Raw genomic sequence first — 27,429 nt, forward strand, 5'->3', positions numbered from 1 at the left:
GTTTAGATCATGTGACGAATAGGGAGTGAAGGATGACAGGAGGCTAGGTTCAATGCAAGGCAGCGAACCACACTGAAAATGTGAGCGTAAAGCGCTGCTATAGCTATCTGACTTGAATATGGCAGAGCGAGGGACAGAAACGGGGGCTCAATATGGGACAGTGGTGAGTTAAACTCTTTTGGGTAATATGAAATACATGTATCACACCGACAGGATCAAGCTAGTGTAACTTTGAAACTTTCTCACTTAGACATACTGGCATGGATAGCCATATTTAGAAGGGCACTTGTCAGTAAAGAAGCACACTTTAATAATAAGTAGGACTTGATTGTTACATTTTGTGGGCTAGGCTTGCCAGTCGTGTTCATAAGAGGACTGTAGAATTGTACTGGCTAGCGACCAGTTATCGCCGCGTACCAATTGTCGCCAACACCTGGCTGTAGCGCTTGCGCAGACAGCTTTACTTGTACTTCCGTAGTATTTCACATATTGACACATCCAAAAAAACGATAGGTTACAAGAGTTGAAATTACTGTGCGTATTTTACGTTAGAGACATTACAAATATGAATCCCTCTGAATAAGATTAAGAGACCCAAACACGTCGAGGTATGTCACGTGACCATTAGTGTGTTGACATGAAATTTCATAAAATCATCCTGGCTGTGTTGTGAATCTATGACTTGACAATTCAGTCCACCAAAAGTGCAGATTTTAATTTATCCGAACATACCCATAATGCCAACAGTCAATCACTTTACTTTAAATTGACCCAAATTTCCATCTTGGTTTTATCAGAGACCATATAATAGATCTATTATATGGTCTCTGGTTTTATGGACTTGACATGTACCATGGAGACTATACTGACAAAATTTAACTGTCAATATCCACCTTTATCTTTACATTTTTCCCCGAGAAAACAAACATTGCCAAAATTGCAAACAACTACGCAGAATGTCAAGTTTGATAAGTTCAACACAGCGGTGACATCTCCATATTCCCATCAGCTTATCAGCATCCGTCAACATTCACAATGAGAGCGAGTTTTGTTCTTTTAAACTTCTTTTTTTTAAGCCAATTTCCAATTATGAAATTTCTTCAATATGTCAAGGTTTGAAACACAATAGTTTTATTACCAAGTTTATGTCAAATTAGGTGAATAACATAAAAACTTCAGAAATGGTGATAATTGCGCTTTTTAGTCGTAGGGAAAGTACAAACTACACTACCACGCTTCCTGTTGACCATGTTTCAGAGAAACACGATTGACAACTATAAACAAGCAGAAAACATTGGTGAATGGCTGATCTATCATAAATTTTATTTCATTCTGAAGAAATAATGGAGCAAATCGTTAGAAAAATGCATAAAAATGGTGATAACTGGTTGCTAGCCAGTAGTCCGTGTAGAGCTCCATGTACAATGTACAGCTCAACTTTCCAGCATAGATCTACTGATTACTTATCCACAGTTATGAATTGTTCAAATCTGATTCCAGTTTAATCATTATGTAAGAGATTTGGCAGACACATTTCATGCATTGTATTGGTGTAGTTGGTTTGATTGTTGGTTAACACGGCACTCAGCAATATTCCAGCTATATGGCAGCAATCTGTAAATAAAAGAGTTTGGACCAGACAATCCAGTGATTAACACCATGAGTATCGGTCGATGCATTTGGGATACAGTGACATGTCAACCAAGTCAGTGAGTCTGACTACCTGATTCGATATGCATCCTATGCAAACAAAAATGACAAAAAAGAAGTACATCCTGCATTAACTGAGGTGCAGAACAACTGTATATTACAGAATAAATGCTTTTTTTTCTTCCTTAATTTATTGTCCTCTGAAAACTTAATTTCTTGCTGTAATGATTTAAGAAAATCAGTTTACAGTCAAATGTTTTACAATCGTCTAGTGCTAAAACAATGGTGGATGAAGTCCATATCTATTTTGACTAATGACTCCTGATCTCATGCTAAATTACATGACTTGTTATGGTGAACAAGAGAAACAGTTTTTGTCAGTGAACAAGAGAAACAGTTGCAGTCTTCTTAATGCTTCAATATACATCCAAATGTATGTTTTGTTTGGAACAGTTTGGTGGGTCACTGTTAGACTGGCCTTCAGTGGATTTGCTACATTTGTTTGCGAAAAGAACATGTTAACATATGATAATCTATCTAAAACAAATGCAGCTTTTAATTGTGTCCATTCTCTGACACCTACTAAAAGTTTCAAAACGACAGTAGTAGCAAACTGATCATTGTCACTTCTAAAGGCAGTGTCTGAGTGAGTTTGTGCAATCTGCTAACCATTTCACACATAACTTTCCAAAATTCAATTTCAGTATATCTCAGAATCAGGAATAGTTAGTAAATTGTCAGCATGGTCCCAGTCAGTGTACTCTGTACCCAACAACATTATACCTATCACTGGGAATAGTTGTGTAGGAAACCATGATGTTGTTATGTGTACAAGTTGGTGTCTTTAATGGGGGATGCACAGTGGTAGCAGGAAATAAGGGAAACATACATAGTACAGGGAATGACAGCACAGGAAGGTTCCTTTATAATGCTTGTCACGGTCTGAGTGACTCATGTCTGAGTCGTAAGAGGCTACTAACGGGATCGTGTGGTCAGGCTCACTGACTTAGTTGACTCATGTCATTGGTTCCCAATTGCGCAGATCAATGCTCATGCTGTTGATCACTGGATTGTCAGGTCCAGACTCGAATATTTACGAACTGCTGCCGTATAGCTGGAATATTGCTGAGTGCAGCGTAAAACATAACTCTGTCACTCACTCACTCATGTCTGCCTTTGGCTGAATTGTGTGTGTCACCATTGATGGTCAAAGCAATCAGTGGGACTGTTTCACCATTGATAATCACAAGAATCAGTGGGACTGTTTCACTGCTGAAAGGTCACTGTTGATGGTCACAACATTCAGTCTGACTTTCGCCGTTAATGGTCACAACATTCAGTGTGACTTGCACCATTGATGATCAGAACCATCAATGTGACTTTCACTGTTAATGGTCACAACAATCAATGTGACTGTTTCACCATTGATAATCACAAGAATCAGTGTGACTGTTTCACTGCTGAAAGGTCTACAACAATTAGTGAGTGTGACTGTTTCACCATTGATGGTCACTACAATCAGAGTGATTGTTTCACCATTGATGGTCACAGCAATGAGTGTGACCAGTATCTTGACAATCACCTTTGTATGATGAAGCAGTTGAATATTGTCCAACATTACTGTTATTAATATACAAACAGACTGATGTGATCTGTTTCCAGTTAGCCCCAAGGCCTGTTCTTGTATTGGATTGGCTAAGGTAGCCTAGTGGTTAAATCCTTCTCATGTTTGGCTGAAAATCTGGTTCTATTTCCTAAATGAGTACAATTAAGTCCATTTCTGAAGTCACCCTGTCCTGATATTGTTTGAATATTGCTTAAAATGACACAAAAGTACTTAGGCACTTGTACAGAGAGATATGGGCTCTGCTATCATGCTTTTTACCTATGAATTCTGAAAACCAATACCTTGTCCATTGTTTTGCAAGATCATATGATAATTAAATATGTATAAATACTGTCAATCATTTGTCTTTATTTTATTTTATTAAAAATTATCTTTCCTCATTACATTTAGTTGTGTCAGCATAAAAATTACACCAAAATTCCAGGGACATTTATGTTATTATGTATCATGACTGTATGAAATAAGCCAAAAGCCCAACCAGAATTCAGGGCAGGTAACTTCAAAATGTTACCAGCACAAAAAGCATTTAACCAGACTAGACACCAAGATGTGGTGAATTTACCCAGATGAATGGAATATCTAAACTTTTTACCAGGTCATCAGGTTACCTAGATGTAAGTTTAGACCCTCCGTCAGAAGTCTAGACCATCTTGGGCAGTCAGATGATCCTTATTTCATATACATTTGTACTGGTATCATAACTGTCCACCTGTATCAGCATGCATTTATTCTTAAAATAAATAAATGTCCAATGAATAATGACACATGATATAGAAAAGGACAAAATAGAACTACCAGGCAACTGAATGCTGGTTCCCAGTTTGTGCCAGCATATACATAATTGATTAGTTCGTCGTTAATATTTTTCTTTGTTATGTATTCAAACTGTTGCCAGGTGATCATTCAGGCTTGTAGGTTTTGTTTTATCTGAATGTAATTATGTTTTTACTGAAACATTTAAACTAGGATGTCAGTGTGCATTAGTAAAAATCAGCTGAACTGATGTGTCAGCTTTGTGCTTTCCATTCTGATATTCTGTAAAGTTCTAGAATTACTGACTTGATGCAGGCTGATGATAATGATGGTGATCAAGATTAACTATTTTTGTGAAACATATCATATTGCGTTCATTTTAACTCTTTACTGTTCCCAGGCAGTGGGGTAGTCTGGTGGTTAGAGCATTTGCTCTTCGTGCAAAAGTCTCCCAATGAGGTTCGATTCTCCACATGGGTACAATGTATGAAGCCCATTTCTGGTGTCCCCTGCTATGATATTGCTGACGTATTGCTGCAGGTGGCGTAAAACTGAACTGACTTGCTCACTTTACTCTTTGCCGTATGGAACAGGGCTTAGATTTTCAAAGCTGTCACAGCGCTAAGAGTGCTTCGAAAATCCAGGCCCAGAATTTTTAATATGCAGCAGTTTTAGGCATCAATTCATTTGTAGTCTTATTTATCAGAAGAAAACAATTCCTTTTAATAATCATGGTAAAGAGTAGGAGTATGGTAGGTGTTTCAAGGAGTTATCCATTTTATTTTGATTATATAATCCGTTTCATATATTTTGATCGGATGTGCCATATGTTATGTTTGGGATTATAGCATAAGTAAAAAGTTTGTTTTGGGGTTGAATCCCGTCCAGTTATTTTTTGTTGTGTACTTTACACCATTGTTTAAGCGTTTTTTGTAAATTAGCATGTCACTTCAGGTGAATTTGTTTTATATCTATTGGGTGCTGCACAGTGTGACATAAAGTGTCAACAATGATGTGCATTTCTAATAAACAGTATGTAAATTTATACACATGCATGAGCTGAAAAAGCTTCTTTGACCATTAATATAGTTAATATGCAGTTTTGGATTGGATTTTCTCATGCACATGGTGCATCCTATTAAATGAAAATGAAAAATGCAAACGTTTATTTATATCTGAAACCTACTAGACATATTAATGATAATGTAAAATATGCAATTTGATGTTTATGTCTGCACAGGCCAAGTGCATGTCAAACATATTTACCCTTACCTGTTCACACAATACTGATATTTGAACAGACGCAGTACTTCTGAAATGTATTTTGGGAGTGGGGCGATCTGTGTGTGTGGTTGATGGGGTTTTTTTCGCTTGGGCAATTGAAACATATTTTATACAATTAACAAATATTTGGTTAAATATTTTGTGCAATTTGTGCAATTCAATCAGGTTATCTACTTCTCTGCTCAACTAAGGATGGTCAGACTTACAGTAAACTTTATTCTTATTCTCAGGCGACTGATTTACTCTTAAGTTCAGTTTTCAGATGAACTTCAAAACCAATTTTTCTCATTTCGTGCTAGTAGTCCATGACTGGCAAGTGTTAGAAAGTAGGCTTATCAGCTATTTGAACATGTTCCAATATTTTCAGAGATATTGAAAAGTCCATAATTTTCCTCTGTGGAAATATCTCATAATAGCTTGGAAGAAACTGACAACTCTGAGTAATTATGTTGCTGTATGGCCATGAGGAGAATGTCATTGACACACTGGATCCTTACATAAAGGCTGACTTGTTGTTTTGACTTTCAGGTGGGCCTGGTGTACATATTCAACTTGATAGTGGGAACTGGTGCCCTCACCATGCCTGCAGCCTTCCAGGAGGCTGGATGGCTTGTCAGCCTCATCCTGGTAGTACTACTGGCTTTCTTTAGGTAAGACCATGACAGACCCGGAACCCAAACCCCTGTTTGTTGTCAACACAGAATTTTTGCTGAAACATCTGACAAGACCCCAATTTTCATGTCAAACTATTCCATTTTGTGAACGTGCCTCTTGCCTATGCCAGTGCATTTGAGAAAAAAGAAAATATATCCATACAGATGAAACATTTCCAGAAGAATGGAATATATTGTCACATTTGTCCATAATTTCTCTTCATCTTCTTTTTTCTCCTTGGCTTCATCATTTGCATTTTATCAACTTGTACATCCAATATCTCCTACTTTTATGGAATGGTAAACTTTATTATATCATCAAGATTAAGGTGTTGTTGCAATCCTGATACTCAAAATAACAAACTTTATCACTTCTTACCATGAAAAGGATATTGTAACAGTCGTTATTAACAAGAGAAGCATATTGTTGAAGTTCTTATTCAGACAAGGATATTGTTATTGTCCTTTTTAAGATTAAGATATTGTTACAGTCCTTACATCAAAGTAACGGTATTGCTACAGTCCTTATTAAGACTATGATATATTCTTACAGTCCTTATTATCAAGATAAAACTATTGTTAATGTTGTTATTAAGACTAGTATGTTGTTACAGTCATTATTAAGACTATAGAATAGGCCTACAGCAACCCATGCTTGCAGTGTCTATTCTAGAACTGAAAATCTAGGGGGGATTTGTCACCCCCTTACAAAGAAAGGAGGGGGGTGGGATTTGGAAAATGTAGGGGGGAATACCTGTATTACTGTCTTTCAAAATAGTGTGATGTACAAGAGTTATTGCAACCAACACCAGTGAAACTATTGCTCATTTCATTTTGGGTACAATAGTCACATATCATAGCACCAAGCTCATTTTGAGAGAGCCATGGCCATTCTTGCAACCATTTTTTTCTGAAGAACACTTGGTTTGGGGGGTTTTTTAGGGTCTGAGGGACCGGGGTCAGTCTCAGGGTTTTGCTTGCCTTTCGATTCACACATCTCCTTAACAGACGTATCGGTCTGGGGAGACATGGTGGACACTGTTGCTTTCTCAGTGGTATTTTGTGCAAGTTAGTTATTTTCATTCTTTTGCATGGCATTATTCACGCCAAATTAACACGATGGTTGTAAATAAGGATTTCGCATTCATTTGTCGTCAACTTCAAGTGATGCTATCGTCTTAATTAGAAAACGAATCACGCAATCACGCAATCACGCTTCCTAGGATAGACACTGGCTTGCCATAAAAGTCGACTATGCTTGTCGTAAGAGGCAACTAACGGGATCGGGTGGTCAGGCTCACTGACTTTGTTGACCCATGTCTTCGGTTCCCAATTGCGCAGATCAATGCTCATGTTGTTGATCACTGAATTGTCTGGTCCAGATTATTTACAAACTGTCACCATATAGCTTGAATAATGCTGAGTGTGACGTAAAACTAAACTCACTCACTCACTTAATAAGACTAGGATATTGTTACAGTCCTTATTAAGACTAGGATGTTGTTACAGTCCTTATTAAGACTAGGATGTTTTTACAGCCCTTATTAAGACTAGGGTGTTGTTACAGCCCTTATTAAGATTAGGATGTTGTTACAGCCCTTATTAAGACTAGGATATTGTTTACAGCCCTTATTAAGACTGGGATATTGTTTACAGCCCTTATTAAGACTAGGATGTTGTTGCAGCCCTTATTAAGACTAGGATATTGTTTACAGCCCTTATTAAGACTGGGATATTGTTTACAGCCCTTATCAAGACTAGGATATTGCTTACAGCCCTTATTAAGACTAGGATGTTGTTACAATCCTTATTATGACTAGGATGTTGTTACGGTCCTTATTAAGACTAGGATATTGTTACAGTCCTTATTAAGACTAGGATATTGTTACAGTCCTTATTAAGACTAGGATGTTGTTACAGCCCTTATTAAGACTAGGATATTGTTATAGTCCTTATTAAGACTAGGATGTTGTTACAGCCCTTATTAAGACTAGGATGTTGTTACAGCCCTTATTAAGACTAGGGTGTTGTTACAGTCCTTATTAAGACTAGGATGTTGTTACAGCCCTTATTAAGACTAGGATGTCATTACAGTCCTTATTAAGACTAGGATATTGTTTACAGCCCTTATTAAGACTAGGATATTGTTTACAGTCCTTATTAAGACTAGGATGTTGTTACAGTCCTTATTAAGACTAGGATATCATTACAGTCTTTATTAAGACTAGGATATTGTTACAGTCCTTATTAAGACTAGGATGTTGTTTACAGCCATTATTAAGACTAGGATATTGTTACAGTCATTATTGTCAAGGTTAGGATACTGTTGCACTCCTCGTCAAGATATCTCAGTGTTTCAGTCTATTTATCAAGATAAATTTATCACTGCAGTCCATACAGTTGGTCCATGGTATGGACACTGGTAACCACCAATATATGTCATTGTAGGATGCATTAGCTGGTTCGATTTATTGGCTTTGGAGAAACAGTGCATAACATGAACATGATATCCCCAACACTGGAGCTGGCTCGAGAAGATGCCATGTTTAGTATTTGTTGTTGATTTATCATTCACACAGTTACAAATCTTGCTCTTTGGTGTGTATGAATGTATAATTAAATCTGAATGCAAATAACCATTTTTTATTACTCTAAGGTATCTAAGTAGAGCGTAAATGATAAATATCTACGCTCAACAGATGTGTGCTGAAATAAACTGAAATAATTACATTGTATGTATACAGTGCTGTCTGGTAATTCTGCAGACCTAAGCACATCGATCGGAACATAGCAATTAACATCTCTTGTGGTTTATGTAAGTGAACATGCTGGTATGCATCATATTTACCTAGCAATATAAGTTTTATTGACGGCTATGAGATTCTTAGTCTAAACGTTGCATTATGACATACAGTTGACCTTATGGACGACATCGCTTGCTTTCCAGTAATTCAGTGCAGCATCTGATTAACATAACATCCAGCGAGAGACCGGAAGTATGGAAGTGTATAAAGGCCAGATTGTTTTAAAAAATCACTTCATCAGTCTAAGGAAGAGTGTTTCATATTAAATCCAATCATGAATAATGAAGAAAAAGACTTAAAAGTCTGAAGAAAGCAAATTTTCATAAAACTAGCAAACAGGAACTGCTTGCATTTCTTTACTTACCTTAAGTGAATAAAAGCCAGTCCCTTGTAGAAATGTCCCTGATTTCTTGAGTAAATGTTGTAGCAGATGATGTTTGCCTTCAATATGAAATTACGGTATGGCAGCTGAGCAGAATTACCAGACACACGGAATTAACAGACCCGATGGTACTTCAAATTAGATTAATCATGTCCTACATATTTCTTATCAAAATGTGATGAATTACAGTTTTGGGAATTCACTCAATCAGCCACTTGCTCTACCACTGAATCAGCCATTCAATCAACCGTTCACTCAATTCTCACCCCTTGTTGATGGTTGTAAGCTGATGTTATATCTATCATTAGATCCAATGTGTCTGTCCTTTTTGTTTTCCATTTCAGCACATGTGTGGTAATGCTGTTATTTCACTTTTCAGTTATATTACTGTTACCATAGTGACTGAAGTTATGGCTGTCGCAAATGCAGTCCTTCGACTTGAACGAAAATCCTCTAAGGTAAACTTAAGTCATTCATGCCATGGACATTCTACAAAACATCACACATGACATACACATGACACACACATGACACGCACATGACAAGGTCGTGTCCATAAATCGTGACTCATATAAGATCCTTAGTTTACCACAGACCAACACAGATCATAATATTCAAATCTAACAAGCCTCTCTTCATCCGTGAATATCCAGGTAGAATGGATCCTCAGTAACCCATTCTTGTCTTACAAGGCAACTAACAGAATCAGGTTGTCAAGCTTTGACTTGGTTGACACATTATCTGTTCCCAGTTGCACAGAGAGATGATCATGCTGTTGATCACTGGACTGTCTGGTCTAGACTTGTTTATGTACAACCCGTGAAGGTCCCGCGGTAGAATAGGCCTTCAGCAACCCATGCTTACCATAAAAGGTGACTATGCTTGTCGTAAGAGGCGACTAACGGGATCGGGTGGTCAGACTCGTTGACTTGGTTGACACATGTCATCGGTTCCCAATTGCGCAGATCGATGCTCATGTTGTTGATCACTGGATTGTCTGGTCCAGACTCGATTATTTACAGACCGCCGCCATATAGCTATAATATTGCTGAGTGCGGCGTAAAACTAAACTCACTCACTCACTCACTTGTTTATGTACAGACTGCTGCCATGTAGCTGGAATATTGCTGAGAGCAGTTTATAACTAAACTCATTCACTTGCTGAAGCCATTCTTGTGAAAAGGGGCACAGTAAGGGTGCTGCACCTGACATGAATCTTACTGTGTACTTGATGTGCCTCCTGTGCAGACTTGGAGGGTCACATCTTCTGGACACTGTCAGATAAAAGGCCTATTTTGTGGGACAGAGTGAAAACTACTTTTTTTCTTGAAAGAAATATGATCAAATACCCGAATTGACTATTCATGTGAGGACAAAGCTTTATTGTTTGACTCCAGTCAACAGCAGCTCTGTCATGTTCCAGAATTCTCAGGAAGAACCAGCAGACATCAAGGAAGAAGTTCCCCTGTTGCAAGATAGGAGAATAGGTTTGTAAAATGTCTCATGGGCAAAGGTGAAAGATTACGTTATAGTCAAACAGTGTAACTGTTTTCTTTAAAATGTACTAAGCACAAGAAATAAGGGACCCCTCAAGTGGAATTTATAGTAGGAACAGTATCTTTGTCTGATGAGTACACAGCCTTGCGATCCGCGCAACCCAGATACACTCCACACCGATCAGGCCCTATGTGGTCTCTATTTTCGCTACTAAGGTAATACATATATATATATATATATATACATGAATGTCTGTTACCATGTTACCAAAATCAAAAGTTACTGTTAAATTAATATGCCCTCTCTGATAACAAAACTTTACACCATCATAAATTTTTACTTCAGTGGCTACAAATTTAAGTAAACATTTATAGGTAGATGAGCTCCAGTGCCTTTGGTACATGTACACTATTTGAAAAGAAATGTATGTTCGATGCTCCAAGGGTCTAATTTTAGAGCACATGGCAAAGGTGGGTTACATGGAGGCTGCCATCTTGTCATCTTATAAAAGATTAACTTTTCTTTAAATATGCGAGTGGTAATGGAATGTAAAACACCTTTGGTACCTGTACATTGTTTTCAGGTCCCCCAAGGTGTAGTGGTTTGTGAGGTTTGACTGACATTATGCTTGCTTGTTACATAGGACTAGGCAAATCTGTCTGTCTGTCTGTCTGTCTGTCTGTCTGTCTGTCTGTCTAAACCAATACACTGTATGACTAGGACATAACAGTACAACAGAGCATAAATACACACTAGAAACTAATGCTGTAACACACACTACCATACTGCTACCAGACTGATTTTTATGTTCCGTGTACTTCCAGTGCAGGGTTCTGCTCCACACCCGATCATAGCAGTGTGACTATCGAAAGTCTGTGTTAAAGTATGGGAGTTATGACCATCTTAGCTTCGCATTCGCTTTGTGGAACAGGGTCTTTCTCTGTGTAATGCCAGTACTGCCCAGTGTAATATCAATATTGTTCAAATGTTATACCAGGACTACTGCATATACTACCAAAACTGCTACGTATGCTGCCATTACTACCCCATATACTACCATTTACTACCAAAACTGCTGCATATGCTGCCAGTACTGCTGCATTTACTATGAAACTGCTGCATATGCTGCCAGTACTGCTGCATATGTTATAAAACTGCTGCATATGCTGCCAGTACTGCTGTATTTACTATAAAACTGCTGCATATGCTGCCAGTACTGCTGCATTTGTTATAAAACTGCTGCATATGCTGCCATTACTACCCCATATACTACCATTACTACCAAAACTGCTGCATATGCTGCCAGTACTGCTGTATTTACTATAAAACTGCTGCATATGCTGCCAGTACTGCTGCATTTGTTATAAAACTGCTGCATATGCTGCCAGTACTGCTGTATTTACTATAAAACTGCTGCATATGCTGCCAGTACTGCTGCATATGTTATAAAACTGCTGCATATGCTGCCAGTACTGCTGTATTTACTATAAAACTGCTGCATATGCTGCCAGTACTGCAGCATTTGTTATAAACCTGCTGCATATGCTGCCAGTACTGCTGCATATGTTATAAAACTGCTGCATATGCTGCCAGTACTGCTGCATATACCATAAAACTGCTGCATATGCTGCCAGTACTGCTGCATATACCATAAAACTGCTGCATATGCTTCCAGTACTGCTGCATATACTATAAAACTGCTGCATATACTACCATTACTATCCCAAATACCACCATTCATGACCTAAACTGCTGCATAAACTACCATTACTACCTCAGGTACAACCATTGACTACCAAAATTGATGCCTATACTACCATTGCTACTCCATGTACTACCATTTCTACTCAAATTTCTATCATTACTTCCCTATACTATCATTTCTACACCATATACTACCAGTACTGCTGCATATAACCATTGCTACCCCATATACTACCAACACTGCTCTGTCCTGACAGTTCCTAGTCTCTTCTTCACCTGAAGAAGTGACCTTGTATAATAAGGAAGTTGCACCCTAAAGTATTTTTAGTTTCATTTACTACCACTTCTGTTCCCTGCAATACACAATACTGCTCTGTGTTATACCATTGCGACTTCATATACTACCAATACCATTTATATGCTACTGTAGCTCAGCTGATAAAGCATTCACTAAGACTCAGGTTCAATTCTCCCCATGGGTACAATGTATGAGCCCATTTCTGGTGTCACCTGCTGCGATATTGCTGGAATATTGCTAAAAGTGGTGTAAAACCAAAGTCACTCACTCATGAATATACATGTACTACCAATATTGATCCACTTACTAGCAATGCTGCTTCATATGCAACCAATTCTGCTTCATATGCTACCCAAACTTAACCATATACTATCAATACTGCCCTCTTTTACCTTGAGGTATATTTGTGGGAATCTGATTGGTCATTAGCCAAGGCATACGAAACCATGTAGGCAGATTTGCCAGGGTGTTTGAACCATACACTGCATCAAATCTGTCATTTGACACACTACACTGGTTGTACAAATGACTGTGACCTTAAATGGAATATGGCTGTAAAAAGCAAATATGGAATTTACAAAGGTCTCACAGTCAGGTAACCATTTCAAAACACCATGTAATAATAGTGTATTTAATGCTGCCTAAGGCACAAATCATCAATGATTCATAACCCACTCAAGTCAAGCTGAAATTTAACAAAAACATTTGTTTCTTTTCTAAAAGGTCTTACTTGTTGATTCAGTCAGTATTACCATGTAATGATGAGTGAAGCTGTGTGAGGTTTGTGTATTGTTATCCTTTATGTACTTCAGTCTGCATGTGTACCAGTATCAGGCTGTTCAGTATGGGTACACACATGTACTGTGCTTCTTTATGTGGTCTGTGAGACATACCACTCACTTCCACCAGAAAATGTCACAACATTACATACTAGGGGTGATTATTGAGGGGAAACAACTATTGCAATAGTGATAGTCTATTGCAGCGTACTATTGCAGTAGTTTTTTTCTCCTTGAATTGTCTAATTTGAAGTCATTTCCCAAAAGAATGTATAGTTTATATGAAAAGAAAACATGCAAGTCAGAGGCAGATAGTGTCATTATAAATATGCAGTATTAATTCAAGTCATGGTAAAGTACGAGTAACTAATGTGGTTATCAGTAATCTGGATGGACCTTCCACTGTTTAGTATCTTTATGTAATGAACAGCAAAAGAAATGCAAAATATCGTAACAACGAAATCTCATGAAAGTAACCGTTCATGTAACTTGACAAAAAACATACTTTCTTTTGATGTTCAGTATATTTGTCACTGTTGCTACAGTACATTTTCTTGTCAGCATAATATTTTCAGACTTGTTGTTGAGACATTTATACCTCTGTCTTATTGCAGATGTGGACAAGTTGTTTGATATATCTGAAAGGATAGAAATGGTGAATATACTTCTCATTTACATCATAAAGTATACAAGTTTTATGGGTTTGTTGTGCTGTTCGATACAGCAACAAGTGAGTGCATCTGACTCATGCACATCTGTTACACCTAAATCATGGCTATATCTGTTAATGCATATTGTTTTGGGGAGTTATGTATGCATAACATATATTCATGTTAGACTAGATGTATACGTGAGGCTAGGAGTAGGTGTTAAGAAAATGACAGCAAAGAATGGTTCTCAACCTCACCATTTTAGCTCAGTCCTCTTTTGATAGTTATGGTTTTTGTTAAAGATGTTCTGGAAGAACATGATTAAGAAGTGTTGAAGGATGAGTTAGTTCTTTAAAAAGAATGTTTATGTGTTGAAATCTGTTCATAATAATAGTATTTTTTTAACTATTTCAGGGCAAAATGGCAAAAATGTTTTTCAACAGTGGTAAGTGAAACAGCATAACATTTCATTCCGTGATAGTTGATTACCATCCTTTGTACACTGACATGTGATCCAGTGGAAAAAGCATCTGTTAGTAGATCACTCGGTCATCAGTCACACTGAAACTTATCTATCTTTAATAACAAAATATGAGTCCATTTATCCTCACCAAGGATGTTTTTCATATGAAAGTTTTCATCATTGATGAATGTGTGAGACACTGCCTAAGTTATCTCCCTCTGTTGGAGAGGCAGCTGCCAAATGCTGTTTCAGTAAAGCACAAACAAATAGCTAGAATTAAGCTTTTTGGAGAAAAGTGCTATACTTCTTTCACCTCATAATTCAACATACAAGGTATACCTGAGTAACATGAACTATTAACTTGGAGCATCCCTACAAGCCTGTGTTAAACCAGAGACCATATAATAGAGGGACGGCCCTCTCCAACAGTTTATCATTAAACATCAGCGCTACGGTCTGGCACGTAACTGATACACATCGACACCCTGCTGCTAACTTCCGGTTACCGGAGCACATGCGCAGACATTCGCAAATGAGCACTCTGGTAACCACGTAAACAATATTGCGTAATATCTGGACCGAGAGTTAATTCCTTAGCTGGATTTCACCGACTGCGACTGACAGTCAAAGATTACATGAACAGCTCCAATAAACTGATTACAATAATCGTAATCTCTATCTTGTCTCTCACAAGATGTCAACTTTTCAACTGTCACACATGTCAACTTACAAAATCGCTGAAAATGTGTATCGTTCGCGAAATCCGTGCCGTTTTAGGCCTGTCGTGTAACAGTACTGTTGTCAATATCCCCGATGTTCGCTGAATTTCATCACATAACCTCTAGATTTTTTTAAAGTATCCGTTGCCACTGGTTGGTGATTCACTAAATGACTCTATTAGTCTCTGATTTTGATTTCATATTAATTTGCGTAACTTCATGAATCTGATAGTCCCAACGAAACATGACTTCACGTTATCCACGAACGTTGCAGTAATGTTTTTTTAATGCCATTTTGGGGCTGGCAGTGATAATGCTTTCGGAGCCGTTCGGCGACCTACGCACATTATAACATGGGGTTTTTTTTGCAAAGGAAAGCTATTCAGAACTACTAAAGCCACGAGGACCATTTTCACAAACGTCAATGTACAACATTACATACAGTAACCGCGTATAGTTGATTTTGTGACCATTTGACCGTTTCTTTCACAGTAGATTGAGAGGGAATGAAACAATGACTTGAGAACTTGAACTTGTCATGATATAAAGGTCGTGAAGCATCCCCACAAACACCCCACCCGATGAAATTAATTATTTTCATAGGGTTCATAAGTTTAATTTTATCATCACACTTACCATGAAAAATTTGTCACATACCTTTCCGAAAATACCGGAATTGCAACTGACTGGGACTGTGCAGGTGTGATTGTGATGTTTTGTTATATGTCTTATAAAAGAACAATAAATGTATATGTATGTATATGTATTGCTAAATACAACTATTTAGATAATATTCTTTCAAGCTTTCATTAAAAACAAATATGAATGTCAATTGTTTGAAATTGAGACTAACACTAAAGAATATACTAATTTTTAAAAATATTAAAACATGATATTGTAAATGAAAAATATCAAATCTGTACACAACTTCGTCCAGGGATATCTTTAAGAGAATAACCATCAAACCACACAGTTTCAAACCTGATGAAAAACACAGTTCAAAGGTCTTGCCTCTTGAAAGTGATGTTCAAATGATGGATGAATGAAAGATAGTGTATTTGCAACCCTATGATGGATGCATCACAATCAGGTTCAATACTTGGTCATGATCTGATTCAAATTGTAAAAGCCCTTAGTAGAGATTTCCATGTCACAAATGATTTTATAGTTGAAGACAAAACCAAGTTATCTGGATAGTCAATTTCTTTATTTATTTCATAGTTATTGTGACAATAAAGTTACACTATGTGTTCAATGGGTTTTGCCATTGAAGCTCATTATCAAGCACTCGAGAGGTACTTTGGATCATATATCATCAGATGTGCATACAGGAAGATTTTATTTAGAGTATGCACACCTGTATAGAAAAAGTCAGCAGCCATCACAGACTTATTCACATCTTCGCCCAGTTTTTGATAAACCGCAGAATTCATGGCAGAACAGCCATAATAATCTGTCTGATCCTGCTGGCATGGGGTGTCTGTGCGTTCATCAGTGAGGTTAATGAAGAATGACTTCCACTGTTTGTCACACAGTGCATCTATTGAACTGAAAAAGGAGATGAACAATTTTGATATTAAAGAAAAAATAACATGAATTCAGTGCTCTAAATACTTGTTGAAATTATGTGATAGCTGGATGTCAATGCTCTTTCAAACAAGATCTGTTTACTTACTCTCAAGATGTGAATATTGCACTTAATTAACACTGTATATTTCCTTACATAAGAAAAGAAGCAATATTAATTCTTGACTATATAAACGTTTTGATATTTCAAACTTTTTCTGCAGATAGCGGATAATACAAATACCTAGAGAATAGATAAATACCAATAACTACAAATTATCAACTTTTTATCAACAATTTTTCATTCAATAAAATGATTTCTTTGGTGTGCACCCTTAGTTTACAGAGACACCATTTTGAATATATTACTTCCATTATTCCTTACCTGCAATCATCAAGACCTGTTCATTGAACTTTCTTTTTCCTGGGCATCTACAAGACAACATAATAAGTTTATGCTATGATTGGTGTAATGGTATAAGTATAAAGTTGAATATGGGAATTTAAATCATAATTAAACTTCATTAAGAAGAAAAATGATAAAAACAGAAAAATATATTATTTCATGAAAAATAAGGATATTTGCTACAAGCATAATCATCACAATGAACAAAAATGGAAATATGTACAATTATTTACAACCCATAAGTGCATGAGACTTTTGAAGAATGGATTAAACATATATTCGGGTCATATTAACAAACAAAATTAATGTTGTGTCGTCTGCTACATGGTATCTGAAATGTTCAGTACATGATGCAAATGCGGGTTTACGTAAAAAATCATAAAAAATAAAATACCGATCATAGCCATACAAATTTAGTACCAAGCAAAAGAGGAATTCGCCGTACATGTTCACATACTTATTTTAAAAATGCTAGTAGTAATCTGTTATGGTGAAAGCGTGCAGAAATCAAGTGTTGTGGAGTAAATATTTCAGAAAACATTCACATCTCGTCGTATTGCAGGAGTCAAAATAAGGAATTATACGTCCTCCACAGATCTATAAATACCACTAAACCAAACTTTATCTAATCTGCTTAGTACAACCCGGTAACTAAGGACTGTTCTTGAAAATTAGTAGTTGTTATTGAAAATCAAAATCGGGACTTTCGCCGATTTTGCACCGCCGCCATTGTCCTCACAGAACAACGATCACACATGACAGCATTCATCAAATGCAAAGACATGTATACGCTTTAGCACCACTAAAAACCTCAGATGCACTCTTACAAATATATGTATGTACATGAGAATAAATGAGAAAAACTAAATCTTACCTTTGTAATGAAAATACGTAAAATCTATGACTGAAGTGAACACACGTTCCTCGCAGCTTCCGGATAGGCTGCGCAGTACAAGCCGTAGCGGTGATGGTTTCGCGCATTGGCTTGAGGGCCGTCCCTCTATTATATGGTCTCTGGTTAAACTTACAGTTGAAGGGGTAGCAGGGTAGTTTAGCGGTTAAAGCATTCACTTGTCAGTCCTTGGGTACAATGTGTGAAGCCATTATCTGGTGTTCCTGCTATTATATTGTTAGAATATAGGTAAAAACAATTTTCAACAGTGCCCATTCCCTGATTGTTACAGTTGGAGAGAAGCTGTTCTATCTGTGTATAGTCATCTACCTGTATGGAGATATGTCCATCTACGTTGCTGCCGTACCCAAGTCTCTCCGGGACACTGTCTGGTGAGTACCAACATGGTGCCCCGGTCTAAGTGGGAGTAACTCTTTGGTTACAAGTCTCTCAGGGACACTGTCTGGTGAGCACCAACATGGTGCCCCGGTCTAAGTGGGAGTAACTCTTTGGTTACAAGTCTCTCAGGGACACTGTCGGATGAGCACCAACATGGTGCCCCGGTCTAAGTGGGAGTAACTCTTTGGTTACAAGTCTCTCAGGGACACTGTCGGATGAGCACCAACATGGTGCCCCGGTCTAAGTGGGAGTAACTCTTTGGTTACAAGTCTCTCCGGGACACTGTCTGGTGAGCACCAACATGGTGCCCCAGTCTAAGTGGGAGTAACTCTTGGTTCCAAGTCTCTCAGGGACACTGTCTGGTGAGCACCAACATGGTGCCCCAGTCTAAGTGGGAGTAACTCTTGGTTCCAAGTCTCTCAGGGACACTGTCTGGTGAGCACCAACATGGTGCCCCAGTCTAAGTGGGAGTAACTCTTTGGTTCCAAGTCTCTCCGGGACACTGTCTGGTGAGCACCAACATGGTGCCCCAGTCTAAGTGGGAGTAACTCTTTGGTTACAAGTCTCTCAGGGACACTGTCTGGTGAGCACCAACATGGTGCCCCAGTCTAAGTGGGAGTAACTCTTTGGTTCCAAGTCTCTCAGGGACACTGTCTGGTGAGCACCAACATGGTGCCCCGGTCTAAGTGGGAGTAACTCTTTGATTCCAAGTCTCTCAGGGACACTGTCTGGTGAGCACCAACATGGTGCCCCAGTCTAAGTGGGAGTAACTCTTTGGTTACAAGTCTCTCACAGGTACAGTATGGAGATCAAATCAAAGTCAGCTTGGTGGTATGTATGCATTGGGTTTAGGGTGGTGTAACTTACAGTGTTTAGGTCACCGAGGGAGACCCATTGGGGCTAGTATCAACATGTATACCCAGCTGTCACTGTGGCCTCAATTCACTGTGAGGAGCTACATTCCTCAGACAAGATAATTGACTGGGTGATAACTGTGGCAGTACATCGACAGCAGGATAAGACCACCTATGTAGCTTATATGTCTCATCTATTCCTTGATGGTCTTCACTTAAGTGACTCATGTGTTGTAGCACCTGGAGGCCACTGAACAAGACAAACTGCAATGAAAGTTTGTCTGACAGTGAACCATGCTGGAGCACCTCATCACTCACTCGTATGGACGCATACAGGATCTTTGTGGTGAGCACAAACCTAGAGCCTCTGTATAGTTTATAGGAAGTTTAAAAGGCTTATTTTTACCTCTTTTCTGTCCTTACCAGTTGGAACAACAGAAAAAACAAATATATACAATTCAGTGCTTCCTTATGCTTTATTGTAACCATGCCAATTTGCTGAAGTTTTTCATTGAGTTGATAAATGAGATATCTGGGTGGAAGAGGAGTGCAGTGTGTAGTGCCCAATTCTGGTCAACCTGTCCATAAAAGCAATGAAAACCATGTGTACTACCCAACTCACACAAGATGTTTATAATCAGTAGTAGTTCCAGTCTCAAACCAGGTTCCTCAAAGAACCCATTCTGGTTATACAAGAGCACCAAACAGATCTGGTGGTCAGACTCTATCCCATGGTTGTCTCTATGGTATACCCAGATTGACTGTTGCTCTCGACCAGTAACTGTAATACCTATATTACAAAGAGACTGACTTCTCCAAGCTGGAATACCACTGAATATGGCATTTTACAACTAACCAACATTTATACATATTTTACAGATACTGTCAGCTTACACTGTGGATTTAGATTGTGTTCTTCTTTGTTCTTTCAGGCATTTTTCATCCTGACTTTAGGACCATTTGTATTCTTCAATGTCCAGAAGACAATGATCCTTCAAGTTATCACTGGCACAGCAAGATGGCTAGGTCAGTATTGATACACATAAAGGTCAAGGCATCTGAACAACAAGTCAGTTTGTACAAAAACATTGATAAAAAAACAATTCACAGTTGCGTAACACTCAAATCCCTGCTTTATCTGATTAACTGTATGTTTTGTTTTCTTCCAGCGTTCGGAATCATGATAGTTCTTGCTGTGATGCAGTTGGCTCAACATAAAGGTCAAGGTCAACCAGTGATGGCAAACATAGCAGGAGTGCCGAACCTGTTTGGTGTGTGTGTGTACTCCTTCATGTGCCATCACTCACTGCCATCTCTCATAACACCTATAAAAGACAAGTCCAAATTGTTCAAGGTCTTGGCAGCAGACTATGTTCTTATTCTGGCTTTCTATGCATTGTTATCGTTTACTGGGATCTACACCTTCAAGTCTATAAAGGATCTTTACACGCTCAACTTCCTTCCAGATGAGTGTGGTAACAATGCTGTCACGAGTATCCAGTTTTTCCAATATTTTCTTGCTTTATTTCCAGTGTTTACTCTCAGCACGAACTTTCCTATCATAGCAATTACACTACGCAATAACCTTCAGACGCTGTTTCTTATACCAGACAAGGACTACTCAAAGTGTGTACGGAATCTGTTTCCAATTTTGGCAGTTGTTCCACCAACCATTGTTGCCATGGTAACCAATGAAGTAGAGATCCTTGTTGGTATAACAGGTTCATACGCAGGGGCAGGAATACAGTATGTGATACCAGCACTGTTGGTGTATTTTGCCAGAAAAGATCCAGTTGTGACAGAACATCAAAACTATCACCGATCTCCATTCAGCCATGTTGGCTGGATTATACTCATACTTGCCTGGTCAGTTGTATGTGTCAGCTTTGTCACAGTCAACCATGTTATTACTAGAAAGTGACCTGGTTACAGGTTCTCCTTCACTGTGCAAGAAAGGGGAGTAACTGGAACACTAGTGTTAGGCTCCTGTGCAGAGTTCTCTCCCTTATTTGTACAAGGATCAGGTTGAGAGTTCAATTTCGCGGTTCATGTGTTATGTAACATCATAACATTTAATACAAATGGACATCATGTTAGGTAATTATGGAGCACTTTCACGTTTCCGCTTATTCATGTTTGTGAGGAAAGGGTGTTCATATCTGTTTTATGGGAACAAAGGTCACACAGTAATACTGTAATTTTTTAGACTGACCAGTCTGTCTCAAACCTTGAGTCTACTAGCCTGAACTTGACTCTTTGCATCAATCTCAGTGGAGATTTTTTTATGTGCTATTACTCTGAGATTATTTGGTCAAACAGATGTTTTACTAGACTTAGGCTTTAGACAAGTGCATTAAGACGAAGAACACGTTTGAAATTAATAACCCCATTTGAACATTGTTGATACTGACAATGGATGTGACTGGTCTGTTTTGCCTGAAGTAGCCCCATTCTGAGAGGAGGAGATGATCAGATTGAATACGAAAACTGCAGTTCTGTATCCAGGACCATCATATCTGTTGTTGCAGAATGTCTGTCCTGTCCTCTCTAATGACAGGTGCCCTTGGCTTCCACACATGCTCTTGTTATAGCTGAAAAGGACTGATTGAATAACATTGTCATGACGTATAGAACAGTCTCCAGTTTTCTGTATTTAGTACAGTTAAAGATTCCACTCGTCTCATAAGCATCTGGAATTGAAAGACTTGTCCTTGAAGTAACAGTCTGTTCATGAAGTTAAACTTTCACATGAAAAACATCCTTGGTGAGGATAAATGGAATCCCATTTTGTTATTAAAGGTAGATATGTTTCCATATGACTGATGATGAAAGGATTGACACGGATAAGAAACTGCATTGACCAGAGTCAGGAATGACACCTTAATGCTGTGGATCATGGACGAACGATAGCACTAAGAGTAACACTGCTCAGACTTATGCTCAAAGATTCCATTTTTGCAAAAGCAGTTAAGCTCTGCAATGTGATCTAGACATCACTTACAATGCACTAGCAGGGGTTGGATGCTTTCCTAGCAACTGATTTAAAAGCGATCTGCCTACAAGGTTGACCTTGGCGTGCGTCCCTTAAGTCTCTGTCTCATGGACAGTACTGTTATATGCTCGATGTCTATGCAATATTGCTGACAAGTTTGAAGTCAGTGAAAACGCTAATGATACCTAGATGTATGATGGTTTCTCAAATGACAGAATGGTTGAAATACAAAGAGCAGAAACTTAACACCATTTATTGTCATTGGTCCCAAATGTAGAATCCAACAAGGCAGTTTACGTTAAGCAACATATCTCACAAGTAGGACACTAAGTTGACCACAAACGTACTTACGTCTTACATCCAAGACTGCCAGATGTCTCATGGTGTGAGTTGACCACGACCGATCAGCGTATGCATGAAACGTACCATTTTGATACTTATTTTAGTGTCAAGTTAAGGGATCAGCTTATCTATGGGGTTGACATGGTAATATACGGTACCATTCATTTGCAGACAATACCCAGTTAGTAGACTCTTTTCCGTTGAATCAGATTCATCATTCTCTGGAGAAGACTGCTATCTGCACAAAGTCCATCAAGTCCTGGATGTTACCTATGATGCTCAAAATGAACAGTGATAATACACATGCTATGCTTGTTGCCAAAAAACATCATCTGGTCAAAATCACAACTGAGAAAATAGCTGATGCAGAGATCGTCCTATCCCCATCTGTGAAAGGTCTTGAAGTATTCATAGATGAGGATGCTCTTGATAGATAGGATAATAGACTTGATGCTCAAATCAACTATCTCTCAAGAATCTGCTTCTTCCACCTGAGAACAGATGCAGACCATATCCTTGTCAAGTCTCTTGTTCTATCTAGACCGGATTATACAAACAGTATTCTGTTTGGACTCACCTCTGCAGACTTAATAAAACTCCAGAAATTCGCAGTCTGCATCGTATTCCTAACATCTAAATGATTTCATATAACCCCTGTCGTAAAGTCTCTTCATTGATTGCCCATCCAAGCCAGGACAATGTCCAGAACCGCTCTTAACTCATCTCAGTGTACACACCACCACAACAGTTGAGGTGTCACACCAGCAGTTCCTACTAACATCACGCCCTGTCCATCTCAAGACGTATGATCACAGATCATTCAGCTTATGGTGCTCCTTCATTGCGGAACAGTTTTCCATAGCCATCAAAACAGCACCCTCCCTTGACTCATTCAAATCGTCATTGAAGACCCATCTTTTCAGGAAATATTTATGAGTGACCCGTGCAACTGCTGCAGTTTAGCTTATACACTATTGTATACGGCGCAACACAAATGGACATTATTGTCATCACTATTTACTCGCTACAAGTGATGCTTTCTTTGTTGATTCTGTTAAGGTGCAGAATCAGGATGTGATGCTTGACAAACAGCTGACTATGGACTTCATGTCATTGTGCTATGTCTCATAAAATCCTGTTCAGTAAAACTTATATCATCTCTCATGATTCTAGTACCAGGCCCCTTTTAAATGTTAGCAAAGAGCAAATTATGAGTGGAATGCCAGGAATATATTGAGATCTTCCAAGTGTAATCATGTCTCCCAGCATCTTGAAAAACAGCTCCTCTGACTGCCGCTTGCCTACTATGAGATCAGTAACTTGAAAATAAGAAATCTTGGCGAACTGTTTCTTCTTTCATATCTCCTCTTAGACCTTTCTTCCTCAACATTATTACTGTTCCTAAATATTTACGCGTTTATTGTTATCAACAGATGAATATTATATATATATGCTCTTATTTATGTAATATTTGCATTATGAAATCACATGAAATAACCTCAGGGATGGCAAAAGGTGAAAGTGATTTCAGCTGAAAATCAGCTGTGGGTCGCAGGCCTTCAGCTGGGTCCAGAATCGATTGACTGTGCATTTAAATCCAAGGAAGAAAATTGCCATCTCTGTCATGAGAAAATAATTAAGCACTGTCAACAATGTTTCCCTTTGAAGAGAATGCAACAAAAACAATTACTTTTCGATGAAACTGATTCAACTACCTCTTTTACTCATGTAGTGACACATTTGTAAGTATTTAATGGCAACAGACTGACTGTCCGTTCAACAACATCCGCCACTTCTGAGTGTTAAATGTCTTTCAGATCAGGTACCTGTATTATGTTTAATACATATCAAAGTAATGTCAATGTTATGTGAAGATATCTCCAAAGCCTAGGATTATTTTAAAACAGAGGAGGGTACCTGATTATTTTCCAGATGTATTCGTCTGATTCAGCCCTGTCATTCTGTCTCAGTGCTGTTAATATCCTAAATGCTTGTTTTCAGTCTTTCAATTCCAAGCACTCGTAGTATGTTTTGAAAAGTCTTTGAGATATCTGCTAGAGTTTTACATTTACATAAGAGAGCTAGACTAGAATGTGCAAGCTGAAGGTATTTACATCCATGTAATAGAACTGTGCCCAAGAGTGTTTAAGCACCTGACATCTGAGTTCCATATAACCAAACTACTCTGTATATTCAATATATATTTAATAGATATATCTGTATGAAGTCACTGCTGAGGCAAATTCACAGCTAAACTATTTTCGTCCATTTGAGTTAAATTTCATTTTAGACCAATGAATTGCTTACACAAAATCTAATAACAGCAACAAAGCCAAATTTTGCCCTCTGATCATTTGTATCATAATTTTAGGACACCTAAATAGAAGTGTTAACAAACAATCATTATCTTGCTATCACTTTCAATTTCTTACAAGGGTGGACCACTTTCTAGTAGAACAGCCAGGTAATTAACAAGAGGGTGTACTAGTATTGAAACTTCAGTTTGACATGAGCAATTCACACACCTGGCCTTTCTTCTACCAGTAAGTGGTCTCCCATCGTAAGAGCAAAAAGTGACAATTTTATTCCAGAGTCAAGAGTTAAGATAACAAGAAGACACAGTCATCAATATCCCCCGCATTACCTCCAATTTCAGTCGAAGTCACACTTGTTGCCATGGAAATGCGAAAAAATATTTTATTAAGAATACCCAAACTACCAAAAGGCACTAATACACCACCATGTCTATGTGCAAAGGTTGGTTGCGGGGCATAAAAATTATCACCATGGGTATATCAAGTACATGGGCTTTGTTGATATTATTAGATTTTGTTAGTGAGCAATTCATCGTTGTAACACAAGATCAAACAGATTATAGTGATTGTTGTCTACCTCACAATAGTTAATTACCAGGGTAATGTTTAGTTCTTGTAGGATTTCGTAGTTGTCTACCTCAAAGGCAGACGAGTAGCTGACCAGTACTGGGCATGGTGATGTTAGCAAGGCTTGTTGTGTATGTGGCATTTTTTGAGATCTCATCCATTCTCTTGTTCTTACCATGTTCAGATTTCGGTTTGATATTTATTTACATGTACGTTCTTCATCAGGTGATGTTTTATTACATGAGAATGTGTTTGTGCTCATTTTGTGTTTGCTTGTTTCATTTTGTTTTGTCCATTTATGAAATATATAGGTATATATTTTGTTTCTTCTGTAAGTTTTCTCCATATGTAAACAATAAACTCTCATCATCTTGGTAATAGTGGAAGACCTCAGTGAAATCAACATGTTCAGAAGAATGCAAAGGGAAGAACAGCTCGAATATTGAGTCACAATTAGTCCCAAGATAATGTGAATGCTTTACTCATACAGAAAATTGTTCAGAATTGAAATTGTGCTCATATTTTTCCTTTAATCTCCTTTTCACTTCAAAACACTTTGACAAGCCATGGTCCGGCCTGTTTGTCCCTGCTCTTCATCCTCTGAAAGCCTTGACTGGCAGCAATAACTGATACCAAACAGGTGAGGTTTGAGATGAAGGTCAAGGTAGAGGTCATGTGGTGTTATATGTTGCCCTGAAGCAGCAGGACTCCAGAACATACACTTGTCCTCCAAAGATTCCCACATATCCCTTTTTGCTCATGGTGTTAGTGCTCCCTGCTTTGTTAATCATGTACAGGCACTTGCAATGGTGAAACTAATACCATTTGAGCCTGTCATTATTGGGCAATCTTTTAGTTGTGAGGGGTAATAACTCTCCTTTTGAAATGATATAAACAATATATTCAAACACGATGTGGTTTCTGACTGGGTTAGGCAGCTGACTTTGTGTGCTGGCGATTAGGTGCCTGACTCTGAGGGTGTGGGTTCGAATCCTGGATGGGACTCAACTAAAAAGTCCTAGAATTAGTACTTTCCCAAGAAAATGTAACCCCAAATATAACATATGTTACATTTGACCACTTTCTAAATGGCATTGTGTAATGATATAGGCAATAGTCCAACATGTTGCAGTTAGTTTAAGGTTGGACCGTCCTGATCAGTGCAACTGGTGGATTAGTGAAGGGAGGGTAAATTTAAAACTATCACCATAGCAAAATTCACACTTTGCACCAGATTAATTACAGGACTTGCACTGATATATCCTTCTGATGTACCTACTCAGTAGCAGAGAAATGTGACATAATCTAGTATGGTAATTTTTTTCAGATATTGAATATTTTTACATGATGTGCTAATTCTACAGATATTATTAATGTAACATGAAGCACTTTTTTCTAATTTTCATGAAGTAATTTTTGCATGTTCATAAATACAGTCTGCGTGAAATAATGAGCTTTGAAAGGAAATTAAACATTTTACAACGAAGACTTTCTGTCTATAGTTGGTGTTAAACTACCCATGAAGTTCTGTATGTGTCTTCTGATACCACAACTTCATCTTATTCAGGACTTCAGGACAATGAATCGGGACAATCAGGAACAGTCACCAGACAAAAGACAAGCCTTCATTCTTTAAATACATTATATACTGAACCTTTCACACTAACGTAGATAACCAGTTTTAGTTTACAATTTCAAAAATTTACAAACCAATATCTGTTACCCCAGTTTACATTAAATATTTTTTTTGTTATTAATAACTATTTCCAGCGTGGGAAATATTTCAACATTGCTATTACCACAATCGTGCATTTACCATAAAATCACTAAAAA

The 27,429-nt window shown here is 38.0% G+C and overlaps 1 protein-coding gene across 1 annotated transcript; it reads left to right on the top strand.

The window, feature by feature from the left end:
• The first annotated feature begins 14 nt into the window (after window positions 1-14).
• Window positions 15-27,082, top strand: LOC137283493 (transmembrane protein 104-like). The gene is made up of 10 exons (XM_067815021.1): window positions 15-163; window positions 5,843-5,964; window positions 9,533-9,611; window positions 10,577-10,640; window positions 14,046-14,086; window positions 14,496-14,526; window positions 18,420-18,519; window positions 19,618-19,726; window positions 20,313-20,406; window positions 20,550-27,082. The coding sequence occupies exons 1-10, from the start codon at window positions 119-121 to the stop codon at window positions 21,299-21,301; spliced, it is 1,437 nt and encodes a 478-aa protein (XP_067671122.1). The 5' UTR covers window positions 15-118; the 3' UTR covers window positions 21,302-27,082.
• Window positions 27,083-27,429: the final 347 nt, after the last annotated feature.

This window comes from Haliotis asinina, chromosome 5 (genome assembly GCF_037392515.1).
Source record: "Haliotis asinina isolate JCU_RB_2024 chromosome 5, JCU_Hal_asi_v2, whole genome shotgun sequence".
Classification (NCBI taxonomy): domain Eukaryota; kingdom Metazoa; phylum Mollusca; class Gastropoda; order Lepetellida; family Haliotidae; genus Haliotis; species Haliotis asinina.

Coding starts and splice junctions, on each gene's coding strand:
- LOC137283493 (XM_067815021.1), top strand. CDS start 119: ATGGCAGAGCGAGGGACAGAAACGGGGGCTCAATATGGGACAGTG. Junction 18,520..19,617: donor TCTCTCCGGGACACTGTCTG/GTGAGTACCAAC, acceptor CATGTGTTGTAG/CACCTGGAGGCCACTGAACA. Junction 19,727..20,312: donor ACGCATACAGGATCTTTGTG/GTGAGCACAAAC, acceptor TTGTTCTTTCAG/GCATTTTTCATCCTGACTTT.